This window comes from Populus alba, chromosome 14, assembly GCF_005239225.2.
Source record: "Populus alba chromosome 14, ASM523922v2, whole genome shotgun sequence".
Taxonomy (NCBI): Eukaryota; Viridiplantae; Streptophyta; class Magnoliopsida; order Malpighiales; family Salicaceae; genus Populus; species Populus alba.
In genome coordinates, this window is record NC_133297.1 from 20,875,948 (window position 1) to 20,896,693 (window position 20,746).

General features: G+C 35.2%; 1 protein-coding gene across 1 annotated transcript; it reads left to right on the forward strand.

Moving 5' to 3' along the window:
- Positions 1 to 5,270: 5,270 nt before the first annotated feature.
- On the forward strand, positions 5,271 to 7,544 carry LOC118035718 (uncharacterized). Its single transcript, XM_035041340.2, has 6 exons — positions 5,271 to 5,481; positions 5,564 to 5,671; positions 5,739 to 5,869; positions 5,959 to 6,059; positions 6,538 to 6,597; positions 7,224 to 7,544. The coding sequence occupies exons 1-6, from the start codon at positions 5,301 to 5,303 to the stop codon at positions 7,306 to 7,308; spliced, it is 666 nt and encodes a 221-aa protein (XP_034897231.1). The 5' UTR covers positions 5,271 to 5,300; the 3' UTR covers positions 7,309 to 7,544.
- The last annotated feature ends 13,202 nt before the right edge of the window (positions 7,545 to 20,746 follow it).

Genomic DNA, 20,746 nt, shown 5'->3' on the forward strand with positions numbered 1-20,746 from the left:
TATTGAGAACGAATCAAATCAGATGGTTCTATTTCTCAATCTTTTTGACTTGCTCCCACGAAACTAAGAGGTCGAAAAGATTGAGAAAAATCGGTCATTCACAAACACTGATGAAGGATTTCTCGAAAAGTTAAGGATCAGTAATCCTTTTTAGAAATCGAATGGATTCGATCTTATACATACGCGAGGAAGGTAATCAAAAAAGAAAGAAGATGAGTTCTTCTTTCTTTTATCACTTAGGAGTTGTGCGAGATAAAAGTCTCATGCACAATTTTGAATGAGAGAAAGAAGTGAGGAATCCTCTTTTCGACCCTGACTCTCCCACTCCAGTCGTTACTTCGAAAATAGCTGCTTCAGCTTCAGCCACTTGAATTTTTGATATTCCTTTTTACTTCTCATTAAACGAATGGCATCTTCCTTGCCCTCTAATTTTGGTAGGCCAGTTATAAAATCCATGTTAATGTCTATGAATGGTGTTGTTGGGATCAATAGAGGCTGCAACAACCATATACTGGTTGATACGGTTCAGCCTTATGATACGACCCACGTAAGGTCAAATTCGGATTTTGGCGTAAAAAGCGCAAAAATTCAAGTTTATGGCAACAATCATAATTCTCAATCCGACCATTGGATCGAGCTAATATTTTATGTGAACTCTCCAGACATGTTTTCCTACCTTGGGTTAAAAATTCAGGTCAATTGGATTTTAGGAAGGCACCGCAATACTGGTCAATAAAGGCTGTATGAAATTTGTTATTTACTTCCATTTGACTTACGAACTTCCTATTTGGTTAGGATTCTTTTCCTACAAGGATGTGGCCATTGGTTCTGGGAATTTCCTAGTTCCATAAGGATCTTTAATGAGCTGCAATATAATCTATAGGATTTTCAGAATCCTTTTCTTATAAGGATTCCTTATTCATCCTAGCTACACAAGGAAAGAAGGGTTGGTGGTATTTAATGACAAATTAGTTATTTTTATTATTTTCTTTCATGTTTGTGCTTAATTAAAACTTTGTTTTGAGCTAGGGTTCAAGGCTTGTTTGGATCAGGTTATGTGCTTTTTAGTTTATTTATTGAGTTTGCTTATAATAGAATCGTGCATTCGACCACTGGTTTTTCTCCTTTTGAAATTATTTATAGTTTTAATCCACTAACTCCTATGGACTCAATTCCTTTACCTTTTGAAGAAATGATAAGTTTAGATGGTGAAAAGAAGGTAAAGATGGTGAGAGAACTCCATGAAGGAGTTCGACTACAAATAGAGAAAAAGAACAGAATTTACGCTTCTAAAGCAAATAAGGGATGTAAACTGGTTGTTTTCCAACCTGGTGATTGGGTTTGGGTGCACATGCGTAAGGAACGATTTCCCAACAAAAGAAAATCAAAATTACAGCTTCGTGGTGATGGTCTATTTCAGGTTTTGAAGAGAATCAATGACAACGCATAAAAAATTAACCTTTCAAATTTTGATTCGAGGTCGAATCCTTTCGAAGATAGAGGGGATGATGTGGATCAGCCCAGGAACACCAACAAGGACCCATTACATGTTCCAAATGCTCCAATAACTCAGTCCAAGACAAAGATATTGAAAGAGGCATTAAATGCATTGGTTTTGAAGGTTTCCATCAAGTTAGAATTGAAAGATCCATTGGAGTATCAGGAGGAAACACAAGTACATCTTATCCATGTGTAAGAGGGGTCCAATACAACCTTATTTGGGCCATGAAGTGAGGATAACAAAGGAAACAAAAGAATCCTACTACAACTTGGAAACAACATGGGTGGCTACCTTTTCCTTTTGTTTCTATGATTAAGGGGCTGCATGGAAGGCTATAAATAGGCCTTGAATCAGTTCTATAATATTTTACTTCATTCTCTTCTTCTCATGGCATAACAAGGATTTAATATTAGGGGCTTTATTTTATTTTGTTAGCTACAGTCCAAGGCTTGTTTGGGCTTAATTAATACTTTGTTTTTAGCTAAGATCCAAGGCTTGTTTGGATTAAGTTATGGGCTTTTTCAGTTTAGGGTTTTTGGTCTGTTTTGAGTGGACCTCATATAAGTCCACATAAAGGGTCCATTAGGGTTAATTTTTTAAGAACTATTTAAACTCATGTAAGCCAAAATTTTGATAGCTTTGATGATTATTATTTTGAATTTTTCAGTTTTAACGTGTGAGAATGATCCTTGCATTCTTCAGTTCTTAAACAAACTGAATCTGACTTATTAAAGATTAACTGACTTCGTGGCGTCATTCTACTCATTCCAATAGTATTGATGCTTGGGGTAGGTTTCCATTGTATCACACTCCTATCAGACCTATTTAAGCTTTCCAGGATTAGATCTCAATCTTGTTGTGGGTTACGTGATCACGAGGTTCGCATCACTAGCCACATTCTCTGTTTTGTATCTTTAAAAGGTTAGGCACTCTCTCACATATTATCTGATTTGTTTTTACTGCTTTCTCTAGTAAAACATGTTGGCAACCCTAGTTGTCGTGACTGCAGACCCATAGTGTCCCTCTAAGGATGTATCATGGTAAATCTTTATGAGCTGATGCTGGAGCGCTATATTATTTCCCACCACTAGTTTCCCTTTCCTGAATAAGCAATTGTCTCTCCATTTATAGTGAAGGTGTGTAGCTGGGCCTTTTGTTAAGTCTTGAATGATGGATTGAATCTTGTTATCCTCCTCCCAAGACCTTTTGATATCCGATACTAAGGGAATCGATAACGTGGACAATGTTGAAGCATTAAACTCACTGCTAGTGACTCTAGAAAGAGCGTCAACTGCTACATTTTCTATTCCCTTACGAAATTCAATTTCATAATTGAAGCCCAGCAGTTTAGTCAACCATAAATGTTGAGAGGGAGAAGATAGTTTTTGGTCCAGCAAGTACTTAAGACTCACATGGTCGATTCTAATCTTCAAAATCCTACCCCATATATATTGCTTCCATTTGGTCTTCTACAGGATTTCCAACATTTCCCTTTCGTAGATGGACAACACTTGCTACTTTGGCCCTAAAGCCTTATTGATGTATGTTATAGAATGCCCCTCCTGCATTAAAACTGCCCCAATGCCCGATCCTAATGCATCTGTCTCGATGATAAAAGGTTTGCTCATGTTAAGTAGGGATAAGACCGGAGGATTAACCATTGTTTTCTTAAGAGTTTTGAAAGCCAAAGTTGCCTCTTGGTCCTAACCCACAACATCTTTTTTAAGAAGTTTGGTTAAGGGGCGACAAATAATGTCATATCCTTTTACAAATTTTCTGTAATACCCCGTGAACCCTAGGAACCATAGTTTTGAAACCTGGGCCAACCCAGCAGGTTGACCCGGGGCTGGAATCGGGTCAGGTTGAAGAAAAAAAAGGGGAAAAAAAAACCCGGTGTGACCCGACGACTCGGTTGACCCAGTAAGACCCAACTGCAAACCTGTTAACTTTTATTTTTTTTGTTTTTTTACTAAAACAACATCGTTTTGTTTTTCTACAAAAAAAAATTACTAGGCCGACTCGGTGACCCGGTCAAAACCCGGAACCCAAGCCTTGAACCGGGTCGAGTCTTAAAACTATACTAGGAATCCCCGTAATTGCTTGATGTTCTAGGGTAGTGGCCAATTCTTAATAGCATGTAGCTTTGCTGGATCGGTAGCCACTCTTGCCTTAGAGAGGACATGGCCTAGGTACTCAACCTTGTCATCACCGAAGACACATTTACTTTCCTTTGCTACCAGTTTATGTGTCTTGAGTATTACAAAAATGACCTGTAGATGATCCACGAGCTTTATGTAGAACTTGCTGTAAACTAAAATATCATCAAAAAAGATTAGAACAAACCTCCTCAAATGAGCTCTAAACACTTCATTCATTAGGCTTTGAAAGGTATTGAGGGCGTTAATGAGACCAAAGGGCATCACTAAGAACTTAAAGTGTATGTTGTATGTTTTGAATGTTGTTTTATGTATGCCCTTTGAGCTCATCCGAATCCGGTGGTAGCTGGAGCATAAATCAATTTTGAAGAAAACTATTGCCCCTATTAACTCTTCCAGTAGCTCTTTAATTAAGGGTACGAAAAATTTATTTTTGACTGTCAACTTGTTGAGGGCCTTATAATCGACACACAACCATCAGGTAAGGTCTTTTTTCTTCACAAGCACGACAAGGATGCAAAAGGACTGTTGCTTGGTTGGACTGTGCCATCACCTATCATTTCAAAGATCATCCCTTCCACCATATCCTTCCATAAACTAGAATACTTGCACGACTAGAGATTAACAGGTTAGGCTCCCTCCTTTAATGGAATGGTGTGATATTCAAGTAAAAATAAGTTTTAAAATAGATTTTTTAGATCCAAAAACTTGAACCTGATTTTTTAATCGCTAGAGATGATTGGGAAATATTGCTAATTACGACAAGTACTTTGTCATATCTCAAAAAAAAAAAAAAACATCTTATGCTCTTGGCTGTTGGTTTCTTGGCCAGGCATGCAAGCCTAGCTTGTCAAGCCTAACAACGTATGATCTTTTTTGTTTGTTTGTTTGTGTTTAAAAATTTTAATCAATACCCTCCTTTTCTATGTAATGTTCTTATTTAAATCGTAATTGATGCTCTCTTTCTGATTTTTCTTCATACAATTTGCTCATTTTTTTAAATATTAGTTTTTTATATATAGTTATGTTGATTTTTTATAATATTTTAAAGAGATTATTTTAATTTCTTTCTAATATATTTGATATAAATAATAAATAAACTGTACTTGTATAATATATTTATAAAAATAAAAATTATTTGTTCTTGGTAAAAAACCTCTAAGTACAAATTAAAAAATAGGGTTAAATATTCCCATGCTCATCTATTTTTTTGCTTTTTAAAAAAATATTAGTTTTTTTATTTTATAATTTAATTATTCTTAACAACTCTTTCTTAGTTTATATATATATGTGTATATATATATATATATATATATATATATATATATATATATATATATATATAATTTATTCACGGACACGCACATATGTAATTTATCGATAGTTCCATGCAAGAAATTACCATTCAGTGGATTTCCAAACAAAACATTGAGTTTCAAACGCAGTTAAAATACGAGGGAGGGATATAACGGAAAATGAATAATGGAGTAAGAACGAAAACATAAAAAGTCTTGGGACCGTTATGTCTCCTTATTGAAAATCAGGGATAGCTTTTGATTCCTCCCAAATATTTGTGGGGCTCCCCTGAGGTCCTATCCGTTAAATCGGACCAGCTCATTTGAAACCCAAACAAACTCGTTACCATGGCAACAGCCGCATCTGCTTCCCTCTCACTTCTCCCTCCAAAACCCCAAATCTCCAGCAAACGACATGAAAATCAACGTCGTCTGCTCCTACCCAAACTCTCTCGCAGAGACGCTGCCTTGCTCTCATTCCTCGCTCTCGTCCCTTCCGCTCCTGCTTCTGCCTTCTCCGTCGGCATCTGTAAGCAAGACTACACTCTCTCATCGCTCATTAAATGCTGGTTAATTTCTCGCTAATTGCTTTCAAAACCCTAATTATGCAGCAGGACCGAAGGACTGGCTGAAAGATCAAAAGAAGAAGACTGCGAAATATATATTGGCTCCTATCGATGCCTCCCGTGAAATCCTTCGCTCTGCCTATCTCTTGCTAAGTAAGTAAGGTTTCACCCTTTTTTTGTTGATTTTTTAAATAGGGTTAATTTGGCTTGTTCTTGGCAGCGGACAGTCAATCCGAATTTAAGGAAGAGAAATTAGAGGAAGTTCAAAGACTGTTAAAATCTGCCGCTAGGGATTGTGTTCCTCAAGATAGGAATTCGTTTGTTGCGTTTCAGGCTAATACAGGAGTGGAGGTTTGTGCATTTTGTTATCATGTATCTTCGTAATTAGGGTTTTGATTAATCGTTTTAAGTAATCATAGGCTTGATTTTAATGTGAATAGGTTTGCACGTTTCGTTTGATTGTGAAGAATGCTGCTTCCTTACTTGATAAAAAGGACCCTGCAAAGTTGGAAGCAGAAGCTATTTTGGATGATCTTATAAGGTAACCACCTTTTCTTCTGTTTTTAGTACATTGAAACAAATATAAACTACTGCATTGTATTAACATTCCAAACCTGTGCTCATTTGAAGATGATTTTTTCCATTGTTGTTAAATTTTGAATGTATATCAACAAAGATGAAACTGTCTTTTAATTGTTTATAAAGTAGTAATAACGACTGCATTTAGTCTGGTTATGATTTATAAACCAAATATATGGATTTTGACCTAAGTACCCTCCCATAAATGCAGAAGCAAATAAATGTTACTTTCATTACCAACCACTTCAAAATAAAGCAAATGCTGATGGAATTTGGAGATAATTAGTAAATGCTGTGGAAAATGTTTAGCTTATTTAGGCTTCCCAATTCCAAAATCAACCTAGAGACTTAACATTGTGATTTATGTTATGTGAATAATTCATGATTGATTTTGTAACATTCACTTAAGAGCATTTTGCTTAATGATTATTGTACTGTAGATCTTTCACTTCCCTTGATGGTCTGGCGAATGAAGCTAATGTTCAACTTGCTTCTGACAGGTACGTTTTCCATACTATGCTTATAAGAACCAAACTGATCAGTGAATTTGATTGTTAATTATTTTTGTTTGGGAAGGAGATGACCGGAAGGGAGGGGAGGAAAATGGAGGGGACTGATAAGTTAACCTTGTCTGGGAAAAAAAATTAATACGAGGGGAAGGGAAATTGTATAACCTCCAGTCCCTCCGTTTTATTAAAATATCTCCTCCCAAATTGGGGGTAATGGAGGCAAGGGAATAAATTTTGGACTCAAATTTACGATTATATCCTCGTTATTTATTCATGAAAATTTATTCAAGCAACATGAATGTAATCTGATAACAAGACCTCTCTTTCTCATCCTTTAAGCAAATAAAGAAATTTTTTTGACCTCCCCTAAAAAATTCCCTAACATTGGTTCTTCTTGCTAGCAGGGTTGCATACCTTGTTTGTTAACATTTTAATTTGGTGAAATCTTTTGTCAAAAAGTTTAGTTCTTAATACCTGTTCTTCATTTCTCCGAATTTGTGAATCGTGGCAGTCAATATGCTTGTCAAGTGAAGCTGAATTGCATGTATGAGCCCATTTAGCATTCCTCCTGACAATTTTCTAACACGCTCTCCCATCATCCTTTCTGTTTTTGGCAGACAGAAGGTTGCTGATGCACTCATGAATACTATATCTTCACTTGATAAATTCGAGCAGGGTGTAAAGGACTGCCTTGAAGCTTGACAATTCAGGTCTTCTTCCAGAATTAGAGCATTCAGGTTGTGGTCAAGGTCTTATAGATATTTTTCCCTTTCAGAGATGGTTTTTACTTGATTTGTTTTTCTTTCTGCTTGATTACTGTTGCCCCTTTTCATGGTTTTTTTTGTTAAATCCTTGATAGAGGCAAGGTATCTGTATCATAGTATATCACAACTGGAACAATTCAGTTTGGTTATGCGTAGTTCCCTTGTATTTTGTTTGCCTTTTTGCATCAGCTGTGGAATTCACGTACCGGGACAGGAAGCTCTCTCTCTCTCTCGCTCTCTCTCTGTCGGTGGAGAAGATAAACTACCCATGCTTTCTATTGACTTGTTAACCTGCCCCAGCATCGACTGATATGGGTAATAAGAAAAACTGTCCAGGATTGCTCCATTTTATGAAAATTCAATAGACCGGTGATTATCTGTTCTTTTGTAAACATGGTGACAAAATTGACGCCATACGAGATAAGGTAAGGTATAATGCAGTTTTGACTCAATATATGTAGAGGGTGTTTTGACCGATGATTCGACCACTATGCTTAAATGAGACAAGGAGCCCTTTCAAAACTCTAAGAGCATCTAAAATAGCTTAATAGCCATTTTAACTAGCACTCTGAAAAATGTAATCATATTTCTATGCTCTTTAAAGTGGGAATCATGAATATTTTATTGTTTTTTTTATTATTTAAATTATATGTGAGATGAATAAAGTGTATGCCTTTCTAATTATTTTATTATAATAGAAATTAAAAAAAATGCAACACTTAAAGAAATAATAAAAACTTAAATAATGCATACTAATTAAAATCATTATCATGTCATTTAGCTATTATTTTCATTTGATGTATCTTATAATATTCAATTAAATATCAAGACATGCTCGAATATTATTCACTCTTGTTTCAATAATTTTATTTTTTCATAATAACAATCTTGTTTTGTTAAATCTTTTGCCTTTTTATGTTTGTATTTGCTTTCTCTTTCTTTGAAGCAAATGATTTTTTTTAAAAAATCTTATTTCTTATGTTATGTTCTTTGTAATCCTCTGAGATGGAACATAAAAACTTGTGCCACCGTATATCTTATTTAGCTTGCTTCTTTGCCACCTTTCTGTCTATAGGGGTCTCTATTAGAGCCGTCGCCAAATACATCTTCTTCCAAGTCAATCGGGAGTTGCATTTCAGCAATTTGGCTTCTAATGGCTCTGCCACTTAAAAGGGTACCTGTAATCAGCATGCTTATGAAAAGAAATTCAAGCACCCGAACTTGGACCTCCCTGCCTCTTGCCGCGCAGCCAGTTTCTGCTCTTCAGCCCTTGAGAACTCCACTCCATTGAACTGAGTGACCACAGCCTCCAGCACCTCATTGCCGATCGAGGGGAGCACCTTCTCATCGTGCTCGAGCCCAAGGTGCTGAAAGATATGAGGCAGACATGACACCTTCTCAAATAACAATTTTTCAGTCAAATATACACAACAAAAATACAATCATACACATTGACCATGTAAAATCCTGATTCAGTCTGATTTTAGTAAAAGAAAATGAAAAAAAAAAAAAAACCCAGAAGACTTCAGTCCTCTCTCAATTTCCAGAGCCAAAATCCCAATTCATAATTTAACAGCCCAGCTAAACAATACAGCGAAAAGCTAAACCAGTATCTCTTTCTTTTTGCTAGCAGTCTGAACTACAAACCCCATCTCCCAAACTTTTGATAGCTCACCCAAAACCAAATCTAGCTCCAAAAACCCTTTTTGTCTGCTCATATACAACAACCTTGAACACAATCATCTGGATCTGTTTGTCATGCCTTCTGTGCCAACAAAGAACAAAGGGAAGAAGAGAAACGAGGAGGGGGACTCAAATCAAGAAAGAAGCCCTGGTGTGCTATCGTTGAGACCTGAGACGGTTACCTCTATTTTTCTTTTTCTCTGTTTTTTGACAGCAAAACAAGGAAATGATATAAAATATTGCCTCTCTTAGCTCTTTGATTTTAAGACGTTGTCCATGACCCGCATTTGCATTTAACACTGAGCATGCATGACTCCACAGCATTTGAATCCCTTTGCCGGCCAGCTCAGATTTCAGTGTGAGGCTCCCAGTTGTTATCACAGACCGGACCGGCCTCTTGACTACCAACGGTAGCCGTACAGCAGAAGTAATTCTAATTTCCCTCCTGAACTGGTGATGGTGTTTTGCGATGATAAAACTACCAAAAAAACTTAACTAGGATCTGTTTCCTGAAAATTCATACCAAGGCTGAACAAGCAAGGTTACCCCGTATAAGAACATGGGTGAGGTTTAGTTTTGTTCAAGTCCAAATATAATAAGCTATGTAAGAATGTAAAATTCAAAGAGATACATCTTCACATCATTTTGCTAAGAATGAAGAATTTTCACATCCACTAGGGAGTTATGTTATTTTAAAATATATTTTTTGTTCACAAACAGATTAAAATAAATTTTTTATTTTAAAAAAATTATTTTTGATATTATTATATTAAAATAATCTAAAAACATAAAAAAAAAATATTAATTTAAAATAAAAAATACTTTTGAAACGCAAAAATGATCAAGATTGGAAAAGTAAATTTCAATTCTGGCCTTGTAGATTTGTCAATATCTTGCTTCGGTTTAAGATTTCTCAACATTATCTTCAAAAAAGTTTTAATGTTACTCATGCTCATTAGATAATCATTTGGTTTTTGAGTTTTGTGTTTTCTTTTTAAATTTTGATTTTAAAGAAAGGAAAAATAAAAAGGAAAACAAGAAATATAAAAACAAATTTTGATTTTTTATTAGCTATTTAATAGCAAGAAGTGATATTGAAATTTCTTAAAAACTGCAAGAGTAAAATTAAATAAATAAAACAAAACTAGAAATATTAATGAATCAATAAATGTAAGAGCATAATTTATTGAAAAAGCGAAAGAATTCCATGTAGCAAGTTTTAATATCATGCTGACGAAGGCACAATCTTAGACAAATATGAAAACATCACACCAACATAAATATTCTTGTGCTATTGGATTTATTACGTCAAAATAATAATGATGCACAACTTGACATCGAGATCACAAATAGGAGCAGAATCATACATTCAAAACATGGAATAAAATGGATGATTTGGTCAAAGTTTTTTGTTAGAATTTCTGGTTCCCCACTAAATTTTAGAAGCCTAATTCCTCACTATATATATATCTTTTTTACTACATAAGAACACAAGTAAACAAAAACATAAAACACATGGTAAAACAGGAAAATCCCAATCTTTATTACTCTTAACAAAGGAAATGATACACAAGTCTCTCTTGTGAGTGATATGTATGTTCTTTACATGCTACACGATTAATTATGATATATTTATACATAGTTTATATGGACATTTACAATAAAAAAAACTGCCTCCTAAAGCTAATAACAAATCTGGCTAGTTTTCCATTAATAAATCTAGCCAGTTTTCCATAAAATCGATAACTATCAATAATTGTCGACAAATGCCCCTGACTATTGTAATCTTTTTTGGTTTGCCACCAATCAATTAGCACCCATGCCAGAATAAATGTGTGTTCTGCTCATTTTAGACAGTTCATTGTGCAAATCAAAATTCATGTTGAACATGAACCAAATGTTCGTACAAATTGTTACACACAATGTTTATCAAATCTGCCACTGAATGTCTAGGCTGCCACTTCCTAAGACATCTTCACAATAATGTTTTTATTGGTGTGTCCTTACACCTAGGTCTGTAACAAACCTCCCTCGTCAAAAGGACCTCACAATCTCATCGGATCATAAGTGATATACTCCTCCACTAAGAGTGTGTTTGGTATTACGGTAGCTGTTGTGATTGTGATTTGAAAAAAGTTATTTTATAAAAAGAACTTTTAGTTGAGGTTGGTTTGAAAAAATAGGTGTTTGGTTAAAACTATGGTTGAAATTGAGGTTGAAGAAAAAATAGTTTTAATATATTTGGTTTAAGAATGCTTTTGAAATTGAGGTTATAAAATAATTTTAAAAAATATATATTAATATTGATGGTTTTTAATTTAAATATTGTGGATTTAACTATTACTATTACATCATAAAATAAATCACACTTTATATAAAAAAAATTACTTTAACAAAAAATATCTACAATTCCATTACGTACAAAATTCATCCGACAAGAACTATAAAATTAGGTAAAATATTATCAAGAAGAAAATTAAGATTACAATACAAGTAAATTTAATTCACCTTAAACTAATTTTTTTTAAAAAAATTGTTGTTCACGTTCATGTGAACAGTGCGAGTGAAATCAATTAACTGCACTAATTTTTCAAAAAATAAAAAACAAAGAAAAAAAAAATTGTTCAGCGAACAGTGGAGGCATGCTCCACTATTCACTAAACAGTAGCATGAATTAGAAACACGCGTGAATTAGAAACATGCCGCGCAGGAAGCAGCTCCTAGCTACTTCCCCTTTTCTTGTGTTTCAAATGCAACAGCACATGGGACTCAGCAAACAGTAACACGTGTTTATTATTAACCAAACAGCTTGTTGCATGAAATTGTAGGAAACGTGGATGCAACCACGTTGCCAAACGGTTTCTAAGTCTTCAAACTACCACAAGTTAGTATCCCTTTCCCAAAAAACCTCCTTGTCATTTTCCTATTTCACTAAAAACTTAGTTTGCCTATTCTTCTTATAATGCCCGAGTTTTTTATGGTCCATGATCTTGATGATTTTATTGTCAATTTGTTTGCAAATTATCGGACGAGCTTGCTGCAGCTTACTTTTTGCTGGATGTTCATGATCTTTATGAAAAGGTTTCAAGTAAGTCACATGAAATGTTAAGGTGAAGCTTCATAAATAGCTTCAACTTGTGAGTAACAATCCCTATTTTCTCTTTAATATCAAATGTCCTATTATACTTCGACACCAACCCTCGGTGTTGATTCTTCCCAATTATCTTTTCTCAACTTTGTGGAGTCTTCTTTAGCAATACCTTGTCGCCTTCATCAAACTCCAATGATCTTTTTGTTTTGATTTATGTAGTTCTACATTTGTTTGCTTGCCTTACACAAATTGCCTTGATTTTGTTCAAAAAACTTTTCTCTTTCCTTTACAAATCTATACGCGGTTGGGTTTTTTTCCCTGACTTCTACATTGAAATGTTGGCTGCGGCTTAAGGCTACACTACCAACACCAATTTAAATGGACTTGCTTTTATGGCCTATGATCTATAAATGTTATAATATAATTGAGTGTTGTCAAACAACTCTAGCCAATTTTATTGAGTTGTTATCACATAATATCTTACATATTCCTTTACAAAAGCATAATTCTTTCCATTTGCTTATTGGTTTATGAATTGTTAGCAATTAAGAATTTTAGTTATGTTCCTATTAAGCCAAACAATATAGTTTTAAAACCTAGTAATCAATCGTTCATTACAATCACTTATAATATCAAACGGAACCCTAAAATATTTCATAACACTCTTATAGAATAACTCGGTAGCTACTTCAACAATGTATATTATTGGCACAACCACAAATATAATATACTTCATGAACATTTCAACGATAACCATCACCACATCCATTTCATCCACTTTCATAAACCCCACAAAAAATCCATTGAAATTGAAATCCATTTAGTCCATCATTTTCATTTCTTTTTTATGTGTTAAGTTAAAATAGAATATTGTCACATGGTTTAATCTTTTGTTAGAATTTTAAACCAGATGCGATAGCCTAGTCCCCTATTATAATCAACCTTTCTCAGCAATTTCACTCATGTGTTTACCTATAATCTAAGTGTTTCAATCCCTAAAACACTTCCGTAATCTTTTGTTTATTATAAGCAAGCTGAAAAACACAAGTAAACAAGAATAGAACAATCTATAATATATAGGAAAATCCAAACCTTTATTACTCTTAACAAAGGAATCAATACACAAATATCTCTTATGTGTGCAATGCATATACTCTGTCATCCTACACACTAATAATGGTTTATTTATACATAGTTTAGATAGACCCTTACAAAAATTGCCTCTCAAGGCTAAGGACAAATTTGACTAGTTTTTCATAAAATTAGTAATTGCAGATAATTCAACAATAACCCCCTCTAATAGTTCCAATCTTTCTTGGCCTATCTCTAAACTAATAGGCGAGTCTGCTGACACTTATGCCATCAAAATAGATATGTTTCTATATATTTTGGATATTCCATTGTCTAGCTCTAAACTCGCATTAAACATAAATCTAATATCTGTATGAATTGTTGTACACATTGTATGTCGAATATGCCATTGCTCGTATAGGCTTCCTCTTCCCAAGGCATCTTCACAACAATGTTTTTGCTGGCGTGCCCTCATGCCTTTGTCTATAACAAACCTCCCCCACTAGAAGGACCCAAAATCTTTGTCAGAATAGAAGTGAGATACTATTGTACTAAGTTTTTAAACTACCACAAGTGTCACTTTCTCGTGAAACCTCCTTGCCATTTTTCCATTTCACTAAAAACTCATTTTGCTTATTTTTCTTATGCTTCCCAAGTCTTCAATGGTCCATGATTTTGATGATTTTATTATCAAATTATTTGTGAATCATTAGAGGAGTTTGCTATGATTTACTTCTTTCCAGATCATCATGATCTTCATAAAAAGGTTTCAAATAACTCATATGAAATAGTGGGTAAAGCTTCAGTATTTCTGACAACTTCAACTTGTAAGCACCACCCCCTATTTTATCCTTAATCTTAAATGGTCCATCATACTCCTGCATCGATCCTCGATGTCGATTCTTCCTAGCTATCCTTTTTTCAAATATATAGAGTCAACCTTAGCAATATCTTGTCATTTTTATCAAGCTTTAATTATTTTCATTTTAGATTTGCATATTTTTTGTATCCATTTATATGCCCTATACAAACTATCTTGAATTATAAGATACTATTCATCAAATTATAAAATATAAATGGAGTATTGGTTAACCCAAATGGAAAACCACGAACTCATATGCATCATACCTCGTCACACATGTTTTATGCTTATCTCCCTCAACAATCCTTAATTGCCAATAATCAGACCTCAAATCCAACTTTGTAAAGATAGAAGCTCGATTCAGCTTGTCCATCAAATCATGCATCAATAACACCAAATATTTATTCTTTATTGTCATCTTATTAAATGTATGATAATTAATATCGCACTTGTGCAATGTCGCGAAGAATGCTTCCACTCTTAGCATGGTATATGGAAAATTGAGAAAATAGGAGAAATAAAAAATTCTTGTCTTTTATCAGTGGAAAGAGGGAATGAGAGTCGTCAGTCTTTATTTTATTTTTGTTTTGGAAGAAAAGGAAGTGAATTTGGGAAATAACTCAAAAATAGGTTATGATAGTTGCTCCCTGTTTTACAATCCTTTCGATAGAAAGTCTCGTAAGAGACTTTAGATAGTAAACTTTGTAAAGAAAAAAAAAAGAGAGATAATAGACTCGCCATATCAAGAAATGATGAATTCTTTTGAAATTGTTTGAAGTGAACGCACTTAGAGAAAAAATACAAAGATTTTTGAAATGGTCGAATTGTTATGGGTGACCTACCCAAGGAAAAAAAAATGAAAAGGAGTCTTTAAGATGCTCGCATTGTAATGGGTGACTTGCCTTAGTGGAACAAGTTTTTAAAGCGGTCTCATTGTAATGAGTGATCTGCTCAAGAAAAATATAAAGATTTTTCAGAAATGATCTCATTGAAATAGGTGACATACCTAGGTAGAAAATATAAAGATTTTTCAGAAATGATCTCATTGAAATAGGTAACCTATCCAGGTGAAAAAACAAAGATTTTTTAGAAATGGTCTCATTATAATAATGGGCGACCTGCCCAGGAAAAACTCAAAGATTTTTCAAAGTTGATGTAACAACCCGGCTTTCCAAGCCCAAAACAACAAATTTATATATATATATATAATACACATGGTGTCGGTAATCAAAGAACGTGAATCCTCACATCATCAAAATACAATCCATACAATCAACATTTCATTTAAAAGCGAATCTTACACAAACACATAATATTAAGGTTGCATGATTTGAAGTTCATATTAAAATATATACATAGACATGAGTTTCATTCTTATCCTACTAATAGCCATCACAATTTTAAACAAAAAGGATCTAATAAAAGTTATACATTCAGTACATTGATCCATACAAAATACATTGTGATTTAGAATGCATCTACATAATTCCTTGCAAAAGAAGGTTCCCGTGTATCGGGTTTCCTAGACATCTCGTTGGTGGGACGTCCCTGCAGCAGTACAAAACATTTAAGAGAATGCAAATACTTAATAATAATAATAATAGTAACTAACGGTCTGGCAATTAAATAAGGCATTAACATTTATAATTTCGTCATGTATTTGATGTAACAACTAGTAGTACATATAGATACACAAGTTTTCGGATGCCATTTGCCGAAACTAGTCATTCATTTGTCCCGGCCATCCATCCGGATTCCATAGCAAAAGTTGCGTCGCTGCTGATCCAAAATCGGCAGCAGAAACTGCATTGCTGCCGATCAAGGAATCGGCAACGAAAACTGTGTCGCTGCCGATTTCTGAATCGGCAGCGGAAACTGGGTCACTACCGATTTCTGTATCGGCAGCAAAAACTGGGTTGCTGTCGATTTCTGTATCGGCAGCGAATACTGCGTTGTTGCCGATCCAGAATCGGCAGCGGAAACTGCGTCGCTGCCGATTTCTGCATCGGCAGCGAAATCATTCCTTTATCCCGGCCATCCATTTGGATGCCATTAGCCAAAGCTAATCATTCTTTGTCCCGACCATCCTTTCGGATGCCAATAGCCGAAGCTAATCACTCTTTGTCCCGACCATCCTTTCGGATGCCAATAGCAGAAGCTAATCACTCTTTGTCCCGGCCATCCGTTCGGATGCCATTAGCCGAAGCTAATCACTTATTTGTCCCGGCCATCCGTTTGGATGCCATTAGCCGAAGCTAATCACTCATTTGTCCCGGCCATCCATTCGGATGCCATTAGCCGAAGCTAATCAACCTTAAATCAACATTTAAGTGTTCGACAATTTATTATCGGTTCTAACAATATGGTAGTACTCAAGTTAAAATATTTCAAGATTCAACGTATGAAAAAGAAAGGTGCAAGTCACCTACCTGCTCCACCTGTGGGTTGTTCCTGTCTTGATGATGGCCTAGTCCCGACCGCACCACCTAAGACATCAATGGTCACAAATCAGTATAGTTGTATTTATTTTATTTTTGAATCATATTCATCATCACACTTATTTCAAGAGTTCATATGTTCACATTCAAGTGTTCCATATTTTACACCATCATATCATGAAATTGTTACTAGCATTTAAGTCATTCCTGCCTAGGAGACTTATTGTAGAAATCAGCAGCGAGAACTGGTTCGCCGCCGGCTGCCAGTTCGGCAGCGAGAACTAGTTCGCCGCAGGCTGCCAGTTCGGCAGCGAAAACTGCATCGTTGTTGGTGCCACAGTTTCGCTGCACAACGCACAACTCGGCAGCGAATATCGATTCGCTGCAGGAAGTTCAGTTTCGGCAGCGAAACAGAATTTCGCTGTGCAACACACAAATCGGCAGCGAATATCGATTCGCTGCAGGAGGTTCGGTTTCGGCAGCGAAACAGAATTTCGCTGCGCAACACACAATTCGGCAGCGAGTATCAATTCGCTGCAGGAGGTTCGGTTTCGGCAGCGAAACATAATTTCACTGCAGGAGGTTCAGTTGCGGCAATGAAACAGAATTCCGCTTCACAATACACAAATCGGCAGCGAAAATTAATTCGCTGCAGAAGGCTCAGTTTCGACAGCGAAACAGAATTTCGCTACACAACACACAACTCGGCAGCGAATATCAATTCGCTGCAGGAGGTTCGGTTTCGACAGTGAAACAAAATTTCGCTGCACCACACACAAATCAGAACCATCGATTTCAGCACATAATTCTTCAACAAAATTCCAACAACAACATCACAGCAAAACACCTTAATATCAGCACACAACATCACAGCAGAACACATTAATTTCAGCACATAATTCTTCAACAAAATTCCAGCAACAACATCACAGCAGAACACATTAATTTCAGCACACAACATCACAGCAGAACATATTAATTTTAGCAACAACATCACAATTAATTTCAGCAACAACATCACAGCAGAATACATTAATTTCAGCAACAACATCACAGCAGAACACATTAATTACCCCAGCAGAACACACACACACATGCATGCTGGCCTACCCATAGTTAAAGCCAGCCCTCTACCATGATTTGTTAGATGTTCTGAAATTGACTTTATTTCACTTCTGTTTGCTAGTTCTCCTAGTTAATTTCAGTTTCCTTCATAGCTGTCTTAGGTCTTAGATCAATTTTTCTTAGGGTTTTTCTTCTTCATTTTTGTTTTTGATTTTAAGGGGAAGAGGAAGGGAGTTTCATGATACCTTCTGAATTTAACTAAGTTTGAGGAAGGTTTGACACTATTCTTTTCTCTTCAGCTGCTGGTTCTCCTCCTTCTTCTTCCTCTCACGTTTTCCAGCTCTCTTTTTCCTCTCTTCTATGCAGCTGCCCACTCCTCTCTCAAGGTCTCATCTCTCCCTCACAAGTTCACAAAGCAATCTCTACTAGTTTGATTCACGTTTCTGTTGTGAAAGGGGAAGGGAAGAATGGCATGCAGCTGCTGGTTTGGGAAGAAGATGTATCATTCTCTCTCCCCTTTTTGTATTTATACTACCCATCAAATGAAATGGGTTGTTTGGGGGTTGGTTTAGGTGTGTTCTTATCCTTGTTTGGTTTATCTAAAACCAGTTTTACCCCTCCCTCCCAGCTCTGCGTCACTGTTGATTGAGAAATTGGTAGCAAAAACTGCATTGCTGCCGATTTCTGCCTCGGCAGCGAAAACTGCGTCGCTGCCGATCCAGAAATCGGCAGCAGAAACTGCGTCGCTGCCGATCAAGAAATTGGCAGCAAAAAACTGTGTCACTGCCGATTTCTGTATCGGTAGTGAAGGCTGCATCACTGCCAAATCCAGAATCGGCAGCGAAAACTACGTCGCTACCGATTTCTGCATCGACAACGAAAACTGCGTCGCTGCCGATTTCTGCATCGGCAGCGAAAACTGCATTCATCATCATCTCTCTCTCTCTCTAAATATATATATATATATATTATTTTTTTTTTCCTTTGGGTGTTTACAGTTGAAAAATGCAGAGATTTTTCAAAAATGGTCTCATTGTAATGGGTGACCTATCCAAGTAGAAAAATGCAAAGATTTTTTTAGAAGTTGAAAAATACAAAGATTTTTCAAGAATGATCTCTTTGTAATGGGTGACTTACTCAGGTAAAAAAAAAAAAAAAGAGTTTTCAAAGTGGTCTCATTATAATGAGTGACCTAAAAAAAAAATGCAAAGATTTTTGAAAAATACTAAGATTTTTCAAGAATGGTTTCATTATAATGGGTGACCAAATGAAAAGAGTTTTCAAAGTGTCCTCATTGTAATGAATGACTTACCCAGAAAAAATGTAAAGATTTTTGAAAAATGCAGAGATTTTTCAAGAATGATCTAACTGTAATGGGTGACCTACCCAGGTTGAAAATGAAAAGGAGTTCTTAAGATGGTCTTATTGTAATAAGTGACATGTCCAGGTAGAAAAAGTTTTCAAGATGGTCTAATTATAATGGATGACCTACCCAAATGAAAAAAATATGAAGAGTGGTCTTACTGTTATGGATGACCTATTTAAGTGGGAAATAAAATATGAAAAACGATCTCATTATAACGAGTGACTTACCTAGATGAAAAAAAAAAGTTAAGAGTGGTCTCATTGTTATAGGTAACCTACCCAGGTGAAAAAAATATGAAAAGTGGTCTCATTGTAATGGGTTACCTACCTAGGTGGAAACAAATATGAAAAAAAAATGTGATTTACCTAGCAAAATGACTTGGTTATAGAAGTTCTGAAGGTATGTATGTCAGGACAGGGCTTGCGGGCGCCGTATTTAGGAGATGATGGTGAGACATTAATCTGCCAAGGATAAAAGTAATGCATCATGATCAACATGCATAAATACTTATTTGAGAAATATTGGTCCGTTTTTTTTCATGAAGTCTTCCTTTTCTCAAAAGTTTGAGTCTTGGTAGTAAGTTTTGACAGCCTTTTTGCTCAACTTACTTGAGTCACATTTTATGATCTTGATCTTTGGGAAGAGTTTGATATCATTATACTTCCTTGTCCTCCAACCTTCATCTCAAAGGTCACTAGCTCTACCCTAAATTTCATTTTCTTAGAAAGGGAATATGGAGCAAGCCCTGTTATATGTTTTTTTTAGAGTTTTTCTTAGCAATTCAAGGGGTCAATAATTATATTATAACACAAGCTAAATGGTGTGGGGAAATCACTATAAATTAAGAGATTTTTTATTATTATTATTATGGATTGTAATAGTAATTTCATTTTTAATTTCTCGTCTTTCGCGAGTGGATAAACATTTATTTGGCTTTCCTTTTCCTCCCCAGCAAATGGGCGATGCTCGTGCCATTAAGGAGGCATATATGACGCTTCTTGGTGGCCGAATCTGGTCATCCACCGTCTAACTAGATATGCAGTCGTGCCCTCTTTCACATGATGTGGTGCGTGTAGACAAATAATAGTTGGATTGCCATTGATGATTGATTGTTTATGTTTTTTCTTTCTTTTCTCTTTTTCGACAACTAAAGTGCATAATTATCCTCTTTGTTTGTTGTTTGTCAAATTAGACATGTTTGCCAAACTCAAACGGCTTGGGTATGACAACATTGTGCAAGTGTACTATGGACCAAGACACAATCCATTATATAATTGGACAATGAATTTTCCAAGCTCTGAAGGCTATGCCAACATTGTGCAAGTGTATTATGGACCAAGACACAATTCATTATATAATTGGACAATGAATTTTCCAAGCTCTGAAGACTTGGGATAGGCCTAATATTATCTTTTCACAGAAAATCAAATTATCATTTTGTCATTTGGTTGAAAAAATTGAAGCCCTAGTTGTGGGGGTATTTCAATATTTTTTTATAGGCTCATTGGTCATTAAATATTTCAGTAGAAGTATGGTAGTCTTTTCATGTTTATTTGCATATTAATAATATTATTCTACCCCCAAGGTTAACAAAATTAAAACTTGTTACCCAATGATTTTTTTGACCTTTTACAAACTGTTAAATAATTAAAATACATCTTTAGCCTTGTAAAAAACAAAAAAAATAAGCTTAGCATATGTAGGTATTTTGTTCTTTTACACTGTTTTTTGTAGAATTTTCTATAAGTATGGGAGCATTTTGGTATTTTGATATTGTTTTATTATTTTTAAAATCAAAAA